The following is a 15321-nucleotide window of genomic DNA, read 5'->3' as shown; positions in this document are numbered from 1 at the left end:
GTTCAGCGGTGCAGAGACAGCGGTGCCCAGAGGAGCGGTGCTTGAGATGAAGGGCCCAGCGGAGCGGTGCTTGAGAGGAAGGGCCCAGCGGAGCTGTGCTTGAGATGAAGGGCCCAGCGGAGCAGTGCTTGAGATGAAGGGCCCAGCGGAGCGGTGCAGAGACGGCGGTGCCCAGCGGAGCGGTGCTTGAGATGACGGGCCCAGCGGAGCGGTGCTTGAGATGAAGGGCCCAGCGGAGCGGTGCTTGAGATGAAGGGCCCAGCGGAGCGCTGCTTGAGATGAAGGGCCCAGCGGAGCGCTGCTTGAGATGAAGGGCCCAGCGGAGCGCTGCTTGAGATGAAGGGCCCAGCGGAGCGCTGCTTGAGATGAAGGGCCCAGCGGAGCGCTGCTTGAGATGAAGTGCCCAGCGGAGCGGTGCAGAGACGGCGGTGCCCAGCGGAGCGGTGCTTGAGATGAAGGGCCCAGCGGAGCGGTGCTTGAGATGAAGGGCCCAGCGGAGCGGTGCAGAGACGGCGGTGCCCAGCGGAGCGGTGCTTGAGATGAAGGGCCCAGCGGAGCGGTGCTTGAGATGAAGGGCCCAGCGGAGCGGTGCTTGAGATGAAGGGCCCAGCGGAGCGGTGCTTGAGATGAAGGGCCCCGCGGAGCGGTGCTTGAGATGAAGGGCCCCGCGGAGCGGTGCTTGAGATGAAGGGCCCCGCGGAGCGGTGCTTGAGATGAAGGGCCCCGCGGAGCGGTGCTTGAGATGAAGGGCCCCGCGGAGCGGTGCTTGAGATGAAGGGCCCCGCGGAGCGGTGCTTGAGATGAAGGGCCCCGCGGAGCGGTGCTTGAGACAGCGGTGCCCTGTTCAGCGGTGATTGACTTGAAGGGCCCTGTTCAGCGGTGCTTGACTTGAAGGGCCCTGTTCAGCGGTTCTTGAGACGGCGGTGCCCTCTTCAGCGGTTCTTGAGACGGCGGTGCCCTGTTCAGCGGTGCTTGACTTGAAGGGCCCTGTTCAGCGGTTCTTGAGACGGCGGTGCCCTGTTCAGCGGTTCTTGAGACGGCGGTGCCCTGTTCAGCGGTGCTTGACTTGAAGGGCCCTGTTCAGCTGTTCTTGACTTGAAGGGCCCTGTTCAGCGGTCTTGACTTGAAGGGCCCTGTTCAGCGGTGCTTGACATGTGTCTCCATGGCACCAGATCTGGCCATTATATGGAGTTCAGTCGCCACCCGAAATGTGGCTGCCGGGCCCTTCGTGCACATCTGTCTTCTCGCTTGCGGGGCCCTCCTGTGCTGGTGTCCCGGGCCCGTGGGTGTCCTCCTTCACACCTGGAATGGGGCTGGTGGGGCCCTCCTGGGCAGCTCGCCTGCTGCCGGACTTGTCGGGCGTGCTGCCCTTGCCATCCTTCCCTGCTCCTCTGTGGCCCTTGCCGCCCTTTGTCGATGTGCCAGGTGGCACCCCACTTCCTGACGGTACCAGGGTAGTGCCTTTGGAGGCTGCTGTCTCTGGCCTCTCGCGCCGGGCCTTGCCTTTCTTTGATTTTTTCCCAGGGGGTGGGCTGGCTGTCCCTTTACTGCTAGCCGAAGTAGCTGCCCTTGAAGGTGGTGGACTCCAATATCCTTGGACTATGGTCCTTGTAGGTCCAGGGGTTGTGGTGGCTGAGGTGCTGATTGGACTCTTACGAGATGGAGGGGGTGGGTCAGGTGATGGAAACAGGTTAATTTTGGACAGGAAAAACTTTTTAGGAGCAGTGGGAAGGGTAGGTGCAGTGGGTATGGGAGTGGAGGAAGAGGATGTGGTTGTAGGAGAGTCAAGTCTGGTGTCTTTGGGTGCAGGTGCTTGTTTTGGAGGCTGTCGTGAGGTGGATGGCTGTTGGGTGGGTGGCTGCCTGCGTTTGTGTGGTTTGGAAGAGGGGGTGACAGACACACTGGGAGAGGACACAGGGGACGTGTAAATGGCAGTGGGTGTGGTGACTGCACGTGTGCGGAGTGTTCTGGTGGGTGTGCTGGTGATGGACGTAGTGGCTGATGATGTTGTGCATGCAAGTGTGAGTGGAGACGTCACAGGGAGGGAGGAGGGAGACGAGGAGGACGGGGACACAGTGGATGCAGTGGCTGTTGGCATGTCTGCATGTGGCTGTTGCTTGTGTGAATGCTTGTGTGATGTGTGGTGCTTATGTCTGGATGAGCTGCCCTTGGGTGTTAAGGTGTGTGCAGGCTGGTCTGTAGGTGTGTCTGGGATAGGCAGAGGAACAGGGGAGTGGGACTGGGTTGAGGAAGTTGGAGGAGGGAGGCAGGAGACAGGGACAATGGCTGCCGTCAGTGCTGAGGCCAGAGCATTGAACGATCGCTGATGGGCAGCCTGACCCGAATGAATGCCCTCCAGGTATGCATTGCTCCGGTGCACCTCCCTTTCCACCCCCTGGATGGCATTTAAAAGGGTAGACTGCCCAACAATGAGCGTCCTGAGGAGGTCAATGACCTCCTCACTGAGGGCAGCAGGGGTAACTAGGGCCGGGCCTGAGGTGCCTGGGGCGAAGGAGATGCCCACCTTCCTGGGTGAGCGGGCACGGGGCGAACACTGAGGGGCTGCTGGGAGGGCAGAGCTGGTGCGCTGGGTGGCGGCTGTACCTGTTGTAGCGGTGGGCACAGATGTTGCCGCCACCACAAGGGAGCTCCCTTCCGAGGACGGGTCTGTGTCGCTGGTGTCTCCACGTGTCCCCGTTGTGGAGCTCCCCTCGCCCTCCGTCTCACTGGTGAACTCCGAGTCGGATGCATGGCCCTCCAGGGCCATGTGAGATGCAGCTCCCTCGTGCTCTGATGCCACTTCTCCACCGCCTGATGATGCTAATGCACACATGAACAGGAAGACCAACAAAAAAGGGGGGGGGGGGGGAATAAAGAAATGTTGAGTGCATGCATTGGCGACACAGTTGGCGGAGAGAACAGACACAGAAGCCCCCTGCACTACGCCACGCACTTGGGGTACACTACTCAATCATTGGGACTTGGCCTACAAGTCTATGGACGACAACTGCACACATAGGTGACACAGGGCCATGAATAGCTGTACTTGGCACCCTACAGAGGTGGGGGGCGGGGGCACAGGGCCATGCCTTACGGAGGGGCCTAGCCTACAGAAATCGCCCTGGCCTAGGGATACCCACAGCCCTCCTCCCCCACCCAGACACCTACCCTGCGCGCTAAGATAGCAGAATGTGCTTGTACTCACCCCCTTGTGTCTGCTGTGATGTCCTCACGCGCCCATCCAAATCTGGGTAGGCCACCGCCAGGATCCGGGACATCAGGGGGGTCAATTGACGAGTGGCACCCCTCCTACGTTGGGAGGCCATCCCCAACAGAGCCTCCGCGGTCTTCCTGCTCCCGCAGCGGATGTCCTCCCATCTCTTCCGGCAGTGGGTGCCCCGTCTGTTGTGGACCCCCAGGGTCCGGATGTCCTTGGCGATGGCACGCCAAATGTCGATTTTCTGATGGGCGCTGACCTATGTGACATGTACAGAGGGAGAAAATAAAATATCATCATTTTCTGCATGTTCGATGTGAGTGGCCCCCCCTCCCCACCCTTGCCATGTGGCACATGATCTCATCTGTCGTTTGATGCATGCCTCATTCGCTCCCCTCCCCACCATCGTTCATTCACCCCACTCAACCCAGGCATTGGCCACAAAGCATGCTCCCTGTTGGACCGTAGAGTAGCGCATACTGGGGGAGGACCCCATCAACGAGTTTCTCCAGTTCTTCTGAAGTGAAGGCAGGGGCCCTTTCCCCAGTCGCAGCAGCCATTGTCTCTTCCAGACCGAGGTCACAGCAGCACTTGCAGTATAGGTCCTCTCCTGTGGATGATCAGGTCTCGAGTGATTAAGCAGATAGAAAATGGCGGTCACGCCCGTGGCGGTGCGTACTGCGACCGCCGGCGCACATCGTCATTGGCTCATGAAACCCATAGGGTTCAATGTTAACCAATGCGGCTTTGCACTGCAGTCTTCGACCGCCTACCGCCACGGTGTGCCACGCCAGCGCATTGACCTCACATCCCATTGTCGCACTTCACAGGTCAGGCAGCCGCCATTTCAAGGGCCCACATGGCTTAATTTCTACTGCGTCACACATGCCTAGGCCTTGCATCGACACTCATACAAGCCATTCACTGCATAGAGAATCGTGTACTGTGCAAGCTGTGGGAACGTACCTGTGGGTTGATTGACTCTGTGCTCGCTGTTGTCCTTCCTAGGCACCGTCCGCTGGGACTTGCGAGGAGATGGAGGAATCTTCCCGTGTACAGACCGCTGGTGGACCTGTCGACAATGGAAGAAAGACATGTCATACTGACATACAGGCTTGACAGAGACACTATACAGGAATTGTGTGCCCAGCTGGAGCCAGAACTGATGTCACCCATCCGCCAACCCACAGGGAATCCCCCTCTTGTGCAGGTTCTGTCAGTACTCCATTTTTTGGCAAGTGGGTCATTTCAATCAACAGTGGCCATTTCATCAGGGATGTCTCAGCCTATGTTTTCAAAGGTGTTGTCCAGAGTGTTGTCTGCCCTGATGAAATACATGCGGAGCTACATTGTTTTCCCTGAGTTGGGCGATTTGGCTACAGTGAAGGGTGATTTCTATGCCCTTGGACATATTCCCAACATCATTGGAGCCATTGATGGGACACATGTGGCTTTGGTCCCCCCCAGCAGGAGTGAACAGGTGTACAGGAACAGAAAAAGTTATCATTCGATGAATGTCCAGGTGGTCTGTTTGGCTGACCAGTACATCTCCCATGTAAATGCCAAGTTCCCTGGGTCAGTGCATGACGCGTACATCATGCGAAATAGCAGCATCCCTTATGTGATGGAACAACTACAGAGACACTGTGTGTGGCTAATTGGTGACTCTGGTTACCCCAACCTGTCGTGGCTACTGACCCCAGTGAGGAATCCCAGGACAAGGGCAGAGGAACGCTACAATGAGGCACATGGGCGGACTAGGAGGGTGATCGAGTGAACCTTTGGCCTCCTGAAGGCCAGGTTTAGGTGCCTCCATATGACAGGTGGATCCCTAATGTACTCACCAAAGAAGGTGTGCCAAAGCATCGTGGCCTGCTGTATGCTTCACAACCTGGCTTTGCGACGCCAGGTGCCTTTCCTGCAGGAGGATGGTCCAGATGGTGGTGTTGTGGCAGCTGTGGAGCCTGTGGAGAGTGAAGAGGAGGAAGACGACGAGGACGACACAGACAACAGGGACACAGTAATACAGCAGTATTTTCAATAACACACAGGTAAGAATCAACACCGGCATTTTACATTTACTTACAGTCTCCTGCCTCTCTACTGTCTGTCCTTTTCACCCAGTGTATGGTAACTGAGTTGTGACTTTCCCTTCCAATTTCAGAGATGTGGGCCCCACTGCGTGACCTCTGCTTTGTTTGCCCATGGACTACAGCTGTGTGACAGAGGTATGTTGTCATCACAATGTAACTTGACATTTTGCAACGGTTATGGCTAATACATTTGTTCAAAATACAGGCAGACTCCAGATTATTTTTGTGCAATAAGTGTTTTTATTAAAGTGCTCAATTTAGGGACATGGTTGAAAACTCGGTGATGGGTGATGGTGGAGGAATGTCCATGGCAGAGTCCAGATATTCAGACTCACAGGTGCATTGTCCATATGCCTGTGGAAGGTGGAGCAGGGGCAGTTTAAGGTTGGACAGGGTGACAATGTGGGACAGTGGGATGACATCAGGGGGTATCCTTTGCTGGCGGGGGTCTTGGCATCATACTCTGTCTTCTTCCTAGATCTCAGGCCCCGCTTGCGGGGTGGTTCTCCTTCTGCAGGGGGTGGGATTCTGGTGGCCTGTTGTTCTTGTGTGGGGGCCTCCTGTCCACTAGCGCCGGCGGAGGTGGTAGCCTGTTCTTGGTCCATACTAGTGACAGGGGCCCTTTGTGGTGGCACATGGTTCCGCAATGTGGTGACAATCTGGTTGAGAGCCACGACGATGGTGCCCATTACGGAAGTAATGTTTCGGAGTTCTTCCCTGAACCCCATAAACTGTTCCTCCTGCAGTACCTGGATCTCCTGGAACCTGGCCAGTACCGTTGCCATTGTCTCCTGGGAGTGGTGGTATGCTCCGATGATGGAGGTGAGGGCCTCGTGGAGAGTGGGTTCCCTGGGCCTGTCCCCCCCTGTCGCACAGCAGCCCTCCCAGTTCCCCTGTACCTCCGTCCCCTGGACCGTGTTCCCACTACCACTGCCCTCAGGTCCCTGTTGTTGTTGGGGTGGTGGGTTAACCTGGGTTCCCTGTAGTGGTGGACACACAGCTGATTGACGTGTCCTGGAGACAGTGGCATGGGCCCGCTGGGTGGGAGCTGTGCTGGTGTTCCCAGAGGGGGGTAGGTCTGCTGTGGCCTGTGGCTGTGTGAGGGGAACCGACTGTCCCGAGGTCCCCGATGGGCCGGGCTGGTCATCTGGGTCCAGGGAGACAGAGCTGCTGTCATCACTGGAGGCCTCTTCTGTGGGTGGGATGGACATTTCTGGACCCTCCTGGGCGGTGTGGTGGCGTTCGGGTCCTGCAGGGGTATAAGAGTATGGTTATTTCTTCTGTGTGTGACATATCGTGCAATGGGTGGGTGCCCGTGTACCCCAGTGCTGGCATTCCCTTGTGGGGGCTGTTGTGACGGTGGCTTGTGGGGGAGATGGGTATGTGCAGTGGGCATGCTTAGGTGATGGGTGTCCATGGTTTGTGGTGGCATGCAGGGTTTGGTGTTGGGATGGGTGGGTTGTGATGGTGAGACATTAGCAAGGAGGATGTGTGATGGGGGTGGGGGGGAGGGTGGGGGTATGAGTTGGCATGCTGGTGGGGTGGGTGGGATGAAGTAGTGAAGATGAGACTTACCAGAGTCCATTCCTCCAGCTACTCCTGCGAGGCCCTCAGGATGCAGGATGTTCAAGACTTGCGCCTCCCATGCTGTAAATTCTGGGGGTTGAGGTGGGGGTCCGCCGCCAGTCTTCTGCACCGCGATGTTGTGTCTGGATACCATGGAACGCACCTTCCCCCGTAGGTCGTTCCACCGCTTCCTGATGTCGTCCCAATTTCGTGGATGCTGTCCCACAGCGTTGACCCTGTCCACTATTCTTTGCCATAGCTCCATCTTCCTGGCAATGCTGGTGTGCTGCACCTGTGTCCCGAAGAGCTGGGGCTCTACCCGAACTATTTCCTCCACCATGACCCTGAGTTCAGCGTCTGAAAACCTGGGGTGTCTTGGGGGTGCCATGGGGTGGTGTGGATGAGGTGTGGGGTGGTGTATGTGTTGATGAGTGTGGTGAGTGTGGTGGTGTGTGGTGTTTTGTGCGTGGATATTGTGTGGGTGATGGTGTAGTGTGCCTCTGTGTGATGGTGTTCTCTATTCTGTGCTGTCTCTCTCTGGGCTTCGTCTCTGATTAGTGGTCGTAGGGGTTTGTGGGTGATGTGGGTGTGTGTTTTATAGTTAATTGGGTGTGTGGGAGTGTTGTGTGTATGTGTATCAGGTGTGTGTATTTCAAATTGTCCAATGTGGTTGTGTTTTGTACAGGTATGTGTATTTTGAGCGCAGCGGTGTGTACCGCCAATGGAATACCACGGTTGAAAGACCGCCGCGTGGATTCGTGGGTCGGAATGGCATGGGCGGTTTTTCTGTTGGCGTGACGGTGGAGGTTTGGTCATCGCCAGTTTTTCGCTGGCCGTTGGTGTGGCGGACTTTTGTGGATGTCAGGTTTTTGGCGGTTTGCCTGTTGCGGGTCAGAATGACTGTGGCGGTTTACTGCGGCGGTGTTGTGGCGGTCTTCTGACCGGCGGTAAGCGCCTTTTACCGCCGAGGTCAGAATGACCCCCTAAGTCCTGATATAATTCCCATAATTCAGCTATATCATCTTCTATAGGGCCATAAAAGCTGATCAAATTTAATAGCTGATTTTCCCTTTTAATACTGACGACTATCCATCTAGTTTGGGGATCCTTCCTAACTTGGCACACCTCGCCCTTAAATTCCTGCGTACTCAGTATTGCCACCCCGTCCCCCCCCCCCCCGTCCCCCGGCCCACCCCAGAATTGCTGCACCAGCTGAAGCATAGAAAGCCTTACTTATAGAGCCAGGTAACCTTGGCTGTTTGGCCTGCATCCTGAAATGTGTTTCCTGCAAAAAAATAATCTGCACCTGAAGTGCCCTTAACCATTCCAAAACAGCTCTTAATTTCACATGATTATTGATCCAGTTTGCGTTACAGGAAGCTATTCTAATATCTTCGCTAGCCATACTGGTATGTGGTCTGGACTCTGGATAACTCATTACCTAACCGCTTGCACCTTTTTCTTTTGCTGCTTAAATTCCATACATTTGCTTGGCTCCCCTTGACTCAGGGGCCTCCCAATATCCTCAATAAGGCTTTTTCCCTCTGCTTCTCCACCTTTCACACCTGTGTTTCCCCCACCCAGCTCCTACAATGTGACACCCCTATCACTGCTCCCCACTGTCACCCTGGGACCCACAGTTGTCACAAGCCCCTTCCCACACAGTGATTGTCCCCCCTTGTCCCCCCCTCCATGCATCACGTGCCTTGTTGTGGCACTCCATTAACTGACAGTGGATGACAGCTGCAAGAAATACTAGTTAGGAAAAAACACAAAACTTGATTGAACGAGGGTTTAGTTTCTACTAGGCTGAGCTATGAAGCTGGGAGATGGGCTTTCAGCCTCCAGCTCGTTTTACATCCTTAGTGCATAGAGCCTCAGTCCACTGTTTTTAGTAGAATAATGCATCGTTAGGTCAGGCCCCCATCCCTGTCCCTTCCTTATAACAGTTCATGGGTATGATCCACCGACTGAAAGACATGAGTTCGGTCTTTGTAAAAAGACCTTTAGTTTTAACTGCTGAACAATCCCTGCTGGAGCTCCTTGCTGCTTAAAATCATCAATCAGGCCCACAAATTCCTGTCTGCTGCCATGACAGACATGATTGACATGATAGCCATGATAGAAATGATAGCCATGTTAGACATGTCTGAGAACACACGAAAAGAGAATTCTAGAGTATTGAAGATTTTAGTCTTGATTGCTTGTGAAAGAATTCTTTCTTTTACTCTGTTGTCCCCAAAGTTGACCAGAATAGCACAAGCATCTTTTGAATTCATGGGCCTTATTGGTGGTACTCGATGTGAGCAAGTTATAGTCAGATACATTTCTCAACTTAACAGGTCTGTGAGTACATGCTTTGAGACCAGTTCTTTGATTATTTTGGTTACTGTTGATCCTGATTCTTGATCCTGCAGCACTCCTATGAACCTTAAATTCGTCCTTCGGTCCTGTTTTCCAAATCATCCAACTTTAATTGAAGTTCTTCCAACTCTTTCAGCATTTTTGAGGTATTGGTTTCATTTCTGCCTTAGGAGTCTTCCAAATCTGATATCCTTTGATCCACATGAGATGCAAGTGGTAAGCTGCGTAATACTACTGTTAATTTGCCCCAATTGCTTATGAGTTTTTTGGTGTGCTTCTGGATGTGATAAAGTCAGCTCTCAGAGTTCCAGTAGTATCTGATTCAGCATGACTTCTATTGGTGGGGTTGTCTTGGGAGAGCCATCTGACATTTTGTCTGCTGAATGTACCAATTCCCCTTCAGTGCTGATGCTCTGGTGGTCTGATCTGGAAGAGGGCTGTATTGCCATATTGCTTAGACTTTCCTGTGTTGAATGCTGGGCAACTTCTGATTCCTTAAGCGATTCCGCTTCAACTAGAATACACTGAGCTGCCATGGCCTGTCCCTCAGTTTCTGATGATATTGCTGAGAGTGCTGCTGTTGCCTTTGCAGTTATCACTCCCTTAGACTGAAAGTTACTCATACTCATACAGAATAGAGGGTATGTTGATTTGGTTTGTAGTTTTTCTTGAAATGAAAAAGTTTTGCCTAATTGGTTACATGCTAGTGGCGGGTGCCATCATCATTCCCAGCACATGGCAGCACCTGAGTTGTCTTTGCTGACGAAGCAGAAATTGATTCACATGCAGCCAACTGCGATGCATCTGATCTCGTTGATGAAGATGGTGAGATTAGAATGGTCACTCCCTCCAATGTGCCTGTAGCATGCTGTTGTGCTCCAAGTCCATTGACTAAAATGTTCTCTGTATTCTAGGGTCTTCTGAGCCGACACTGTTCGTCCCTTGGCAGTGTCAGCCAGTTTAGACCGGGCAGTGTTTTCATTGGCCCTTCCTGTGATAGACGCTTCATTCCTCAGTTCTCTTGAGATTTGACTTGGTGCACTTATGCAGTGGGAGAAAAACAAAATGTCACAAGAGTGTTGCAAGCCGCGTTCGTGCTACATTAACCGCTTCTCCGACACCTACTCGATCCACTTCCGCGTCGGGTTGCTTTCGGTCTCCCCCAGCTTCATCCTTATAGTTTTGTGCAGCTCAGTTCAATTAACAGCATGCATTTACATATGCAGGAAGAAACAGAAGTAAATAATGAATAATATTAATCACTAATCCTGAGGTGTTATAGTGAGCCCCCTTTCTGGCACCTAAAAATCGGAATTTCCCTGACTCTCTTTTTGTTTTTTTTTGCCTTGGTAGCCTCTTGTTGCTTTGAGTCCTTGATGCCTCTTGATAAACCTTTGGTGCTGCACTAGGGGATTTGAGAGGGGGGGCAGGAGTGCCTAGGACCTGTTTACTTAATGCCACCATAGTTACCACTCCCCATTTGTAATAATCGTGTTGATGATTGCTTCCCTTCAGTGCCCTTCACATATTTGGCTTCGAACATCGCATGCTGGTCCTAGGGTTGTCCCTCTCCAGCCCCTCCTCCGCCGACCCCACCGTTACCCGGACTGCCGAGGTGAGATTCGCAACACTCTCCTCCTGAGCGCATAGAACTTACTGTGGCAGACGTGTTCCGTCACGTTGCTGAGGGCTCACTCTTCCCCGATCACACTTCTCATATTTTCTACCAGCTTTCTCCCTACTCTCGCTCTACCAAACCAATTTGGTTTGCTAGGCAGGCTTCGGGACTCTGTTTCACTGCTCTGGTGCTTCATAGTGCATCCATAGTGCATCCATAGTTGCGAGCCCGATCGGCGTGTTCGCCCGCACAGTAGTGCCCCCACGGTTCCTCGCTCCCGAATCTGGCACGTAGCACGCAGCTCCCACTCACTTATTCTTCGCCATCTTGCTTCTGTCGCACTCTGTCAGTCAGCCGTGGAGCATGACGGGAGCTCTGCACGGCCCAGTCTGTTGGTTGGCACATGAACTGAAGGTGTCCAACATAGGTGGTGCCTTGGATAAGATTAAGGAATTTACAGAATTGAGGGATATCGGTTAAATAGTGTAAAATCAGAGGCACTCATGTTCAATAGTTCGGAATTGGTGCTGCCAGAGAATACGCGCACTCAGCACCATGACCAGTGCCCTATTAGATACCTGCGGTATCTATGTCTCACATAACTATGAGGAACTTTATGTACTGAATAATCATTACATTCTTAATAAGGTTAGAAGTTTACTTCACCGATGGCAACTCTTCCCGTTATCAATTATTGTTCAGATTTCTTTGATCAAGATGATGATTCTTCCTTTCTTTCTATTTGTATTTTCAAATGTGATTATCAAGATTCCTCAAAAGTTTTTCAAGGAAATCGACCAGATTTTACGCCAATTTATATGGTCAGGGAAAAAAACATACTAAATTGGAGACACTGCAGATAGGGATCGAAGAAGGGGACTTAGAGTTGCCACACTTTAGAAAGGCTGCTTGCTAATATTTCTTAGATTGGATGACTTGAGAAGCAGCATCTCATAATCTGGACACAAATGTCTACAAAAAAAAACGATGGCTGACGATAGCGTTCAGCTGTTCTATTTCCTTAAAATACACAGACTCCCTAAAATAAATAGATACAAATCTCTCTAAGTAGTGACACTGAGATTTCACCAACTCAAAGAGGAGTATCGGCTTCCCCAGCTGTATCAAATATTGCAGCTCCATGAATGCAAAACATGGGGGATGCAGATGGAAATGAAATGTATTAAGGAATGGGAGAGGCTAGGTTTTCCATTGCTCAACGTTTTCGTACCCTCAGGACAAGCAAAAACTTGGGAGCAACCTAATTTAGACACCCAAAGATAACAAAAAAAAGCCTCTATTCTTCATACCTTCAAATTTACTAATTAATTTGATCCATGTCAACAATGATCGGTCCAGGTGCCCCCACCAATATCCAAGCCTGTTACTTGAAGGGTCAGATAGGAGTGGGGAACTGGTATTGGAATATTACAGCAACAGCTTCAAGCAAAATTTATTCCAGATGTCTTGAAGGCGATCTAGTCAGAAATAGGAAGTAAAACAGACATGCAGGTGTGGAAAAAGTATAATATGTGGGCCCACAAAGCTATGACGGGTGCAAATTTTAAAAGAATAACCTTCTTATTAAAAAGGAGACTTTATTACACACCTGCTCGGGTTCAGAAAATGTTTCAATCAAGATCTGGGCTTGTTATAGATGTCACCATAATGTGGGGGATTGGCTACATGTGTGCTTTACTTGTCCTAGCCTACGGGAATTCTGGGAAAAAATATCTGATTGGCTAAGTTCCCAAATGGGGCAACAGATTAGTCCGGATCCCCTGGGGGCTCTTTTTGGTATTCCCAGTAACCCACGAGCTTTCAGTGCATCAGAAGCAAAAAGTTTTTATAGCATCATTGGTTGCAAAGTCATTGATATCACAACAATAAAGAATGTTAACACCTCCTTCTTTTGCACAGTGGGAAAGTAAGATGGCGCAAGATCAGTCAAGGGAAGAGAGATATGCTTAAAGGGTCTGTGCAATATGAACATTCTTAAAGATTTGGGGAAAGGGAGTGCTGCATCAAGAGTTTATACAAGAGTGCGATCCAGGAATCTAGAATATGATTAGATCATACTAATGGATGGATCCACTGTAATGTCTATATTCTTGCCTTTCCCACTCATGCAAGAATTTGTCTGATTAAATAATAGTAAAAAAAACAAGCAACGGTTAACAATAATAGACTCCGAGTTTGTCCATTTATCGTGGCTTACTTTCATTCCCGATATGACGCTGCTTCCACACGGAGTCGGAATGCAAAAGGAAAAAATAACAGTAGCCAGAGGCAGCGTTCTGCACACACTCAATTCTGAAGCAAAGACTCGAAAAAATAAAGTTGTAGTATTTGACTCAACACCACACAGCAGTAGAAAGCAGAGTTTGTGAAGTTTAACAGCACATGCTGCAAGCTTACCATTTCTTCAGACCATAGCCAGAAACTAGAGTAAAACAGAAGGCACGTCTGGTGGTTAATATGAGGATGAAAGGGCCAATGTTTCAGTTTTATAAATGTATGCAATTAAAGCATTACAAGCTTTCCTTGACTCTGGGGGAAAAATAAAACTAATACCTCAATCGATTACTGTCACCAAAAACTACATGCTAATCTCACATGCTGAAGTCCCTCACAGAGTAGGTCGGTATTGTTGGGAACAAATGTTTTTTATCATGTGGAACTAAATGTTGAATGGGTTATACATATACTGTTTTCTTTCCTTTCCCGATCTAGAAAAGCAACCACAAAATATGGCTCTAAGCAATGGAATATTTGTCTCGAGAACTAAATGAGTGTGCTACGGGATGCTAATGGCAGAGGAATAAAAATGGAAATGTTTGAAAGTAAAAGTGAAAAATCTAACAATGGAAAAACGAAGAGAAAGAACAAGCAGTACATTACACCAACAAGGTTGATTTTGATTTAAAAAAAAATACAGCCTTGCCTTGTTGAGCTGCAGACTGACAGTGAGCATTCCACCATTGTCCATGCCAGAATCTAGGTTCAGTTGGATTACAACAGGGAACTCAGCCGGAATGCTAACAAAAGGACCGCTGACAGTACGGAACCGGATTGACACCACATCAAGATCTTCGCGGATCACAGGCAGATTTCGCATGCAGAAGCTGCTGGAAGGCAATAACAGTGAAGCGTTGTCCATGTCCCAAATCCTTGCTGCCAATGCAATGGAGTTATTGGCTGGTCCATTTGGTGAGGATTGGGGTATCCCTAACGCAGATGTCATGTTCATGCTCACATTGAGTTGCTGGAAGAAAGTAAAGAGCGTACTGTGTCGGACCATAGCTGGTTTGCACTCTAAAGAAATAGAAAAAGAAAATTACACATTTATTATTTTAAAATAGCATGGACTGTTTAAGGCAAGTCAGTTCTATGGTCTCAAGGCATAATGGATAAAAGCACCAAGCAAACATTTAATAATCATATTTAAAAGATTTCCTGAAGGCTTCATGTAGCTCCGATTTCAACCTCTCATTTCTAAATATAATACAGAGATACCACATCACAACCTTCTTAAACCACATTTCATCGTGTTTTTTTGATACACATAAAAGAAGATCCTTGCTATACCTCAAAAGGCTTGCATGGGAAATGTAAACATATGTGTCACCTCCAATGAAGGGTTTTTGAATTTGGAAAGCTGGAATGTTTTCTAAAGCACTCTAAATAAATATTTAAATTAACTCTTGTCAGGTGCGGACTGTAGGAGGCTGGACTGGCTTGTAGTGAGTACCAAGGGGTACTTGCACCTTGCACCAGGCCCAGTTATCCCTTATTAGTGTATAGGGTGTCTAGCAGCTTAGGCTGATAGATAATGGTAGCTTAGCAGAGCAGCTTAGGCTGAACTAGGAGACGTGTGAAGCTACTACAGTACCACTTAGTGTCATATGCACAATATCATAAGAAAACACAATACACAGTTATACTAAAAATAAAGGTACTTTATTTTTATGACAATATGCCAAAGTATCTCAGAGTGTACCCTCAGTGAGAGGATAGGAAATATACACAAGATATATATACACAATAGCAAAAATATGCAGTATAGTCTTAGAAAACAGTGCAAACAATGTATAGTTACAATAGGATGCAATGGGGAAACATAGGGATAGGGGCAACACAATCCATATACTCCAAAAGTGGAATGCGAACCACAAATGGACCCCAAACCTATGTGACCTTGTAGAGGGTCGCTGGGACTATTAGAAAATAGTGAGAGTTAGAAAAATAACCCTCCCCAAGACCCTGAAAAGTGAGTGCAAAGTGCACTAAAGTTCCCCTAAGGACAAAGAAGTCGTGTTAGAGGAATAATGCAGGAAAGACACAACCCAACAATGCAACAACTGTGGATTTCCAATCTAGGGTACCTGTGGAACAAGGGGACAAGTCCAAAAGTCACAAGCAAGTCGGAGATGGGCAAATGCCCAGGAAATGCCAGCTGCGGA

General features: G+C 50.1%; 1 protein-coding gene across 4 annotated transcripts in view; it reads right to left on the bottom strand.

Moving 5' to 3' along the window:
* The window catches only part of PGAP6 (post-GPI attachment to proteins 6), a 960879-nt gene that overhangs the window by 588825 nt on the left and 356733 nt on the right, over window positions 1–15321 (bottom strand). For all 4 annotated transcript variants that reach the window (XM_069210651.1, XM_069210654.1, XM_069210653.1 and 1 more), the window contains exon 6: window positions 13803–14173. In XM_069210651.1, coding sequence (XP_069066752.1) covers window positions 13803–14173 — 371 coding nt within the window. The remainder of the gene's footprint in view (window positions 1–13802; window positions 14174–15321) is intronic.

The sequence above is a fragment of the Pleurodeles waltl genome, chromosome 10 (genome assembly GCF_031143425.1).
Source record: "Pleurodeles waltl isolate 20211129_DDA chromosome 10, aPleWal1.hap1.20221129, whole genome shotgun sequence".
Taxonomy (NCBI): Eukaryota; Metazoa; Chordata; class Amphibia; order Caudata; family Salamandridae; genus Pleurodeles; species Pleurodeles waltl.
Note: the sequence above shows the minus strand (reverse complement) of the source record. Positions and strands in the feature narration are given on the sequence as shown.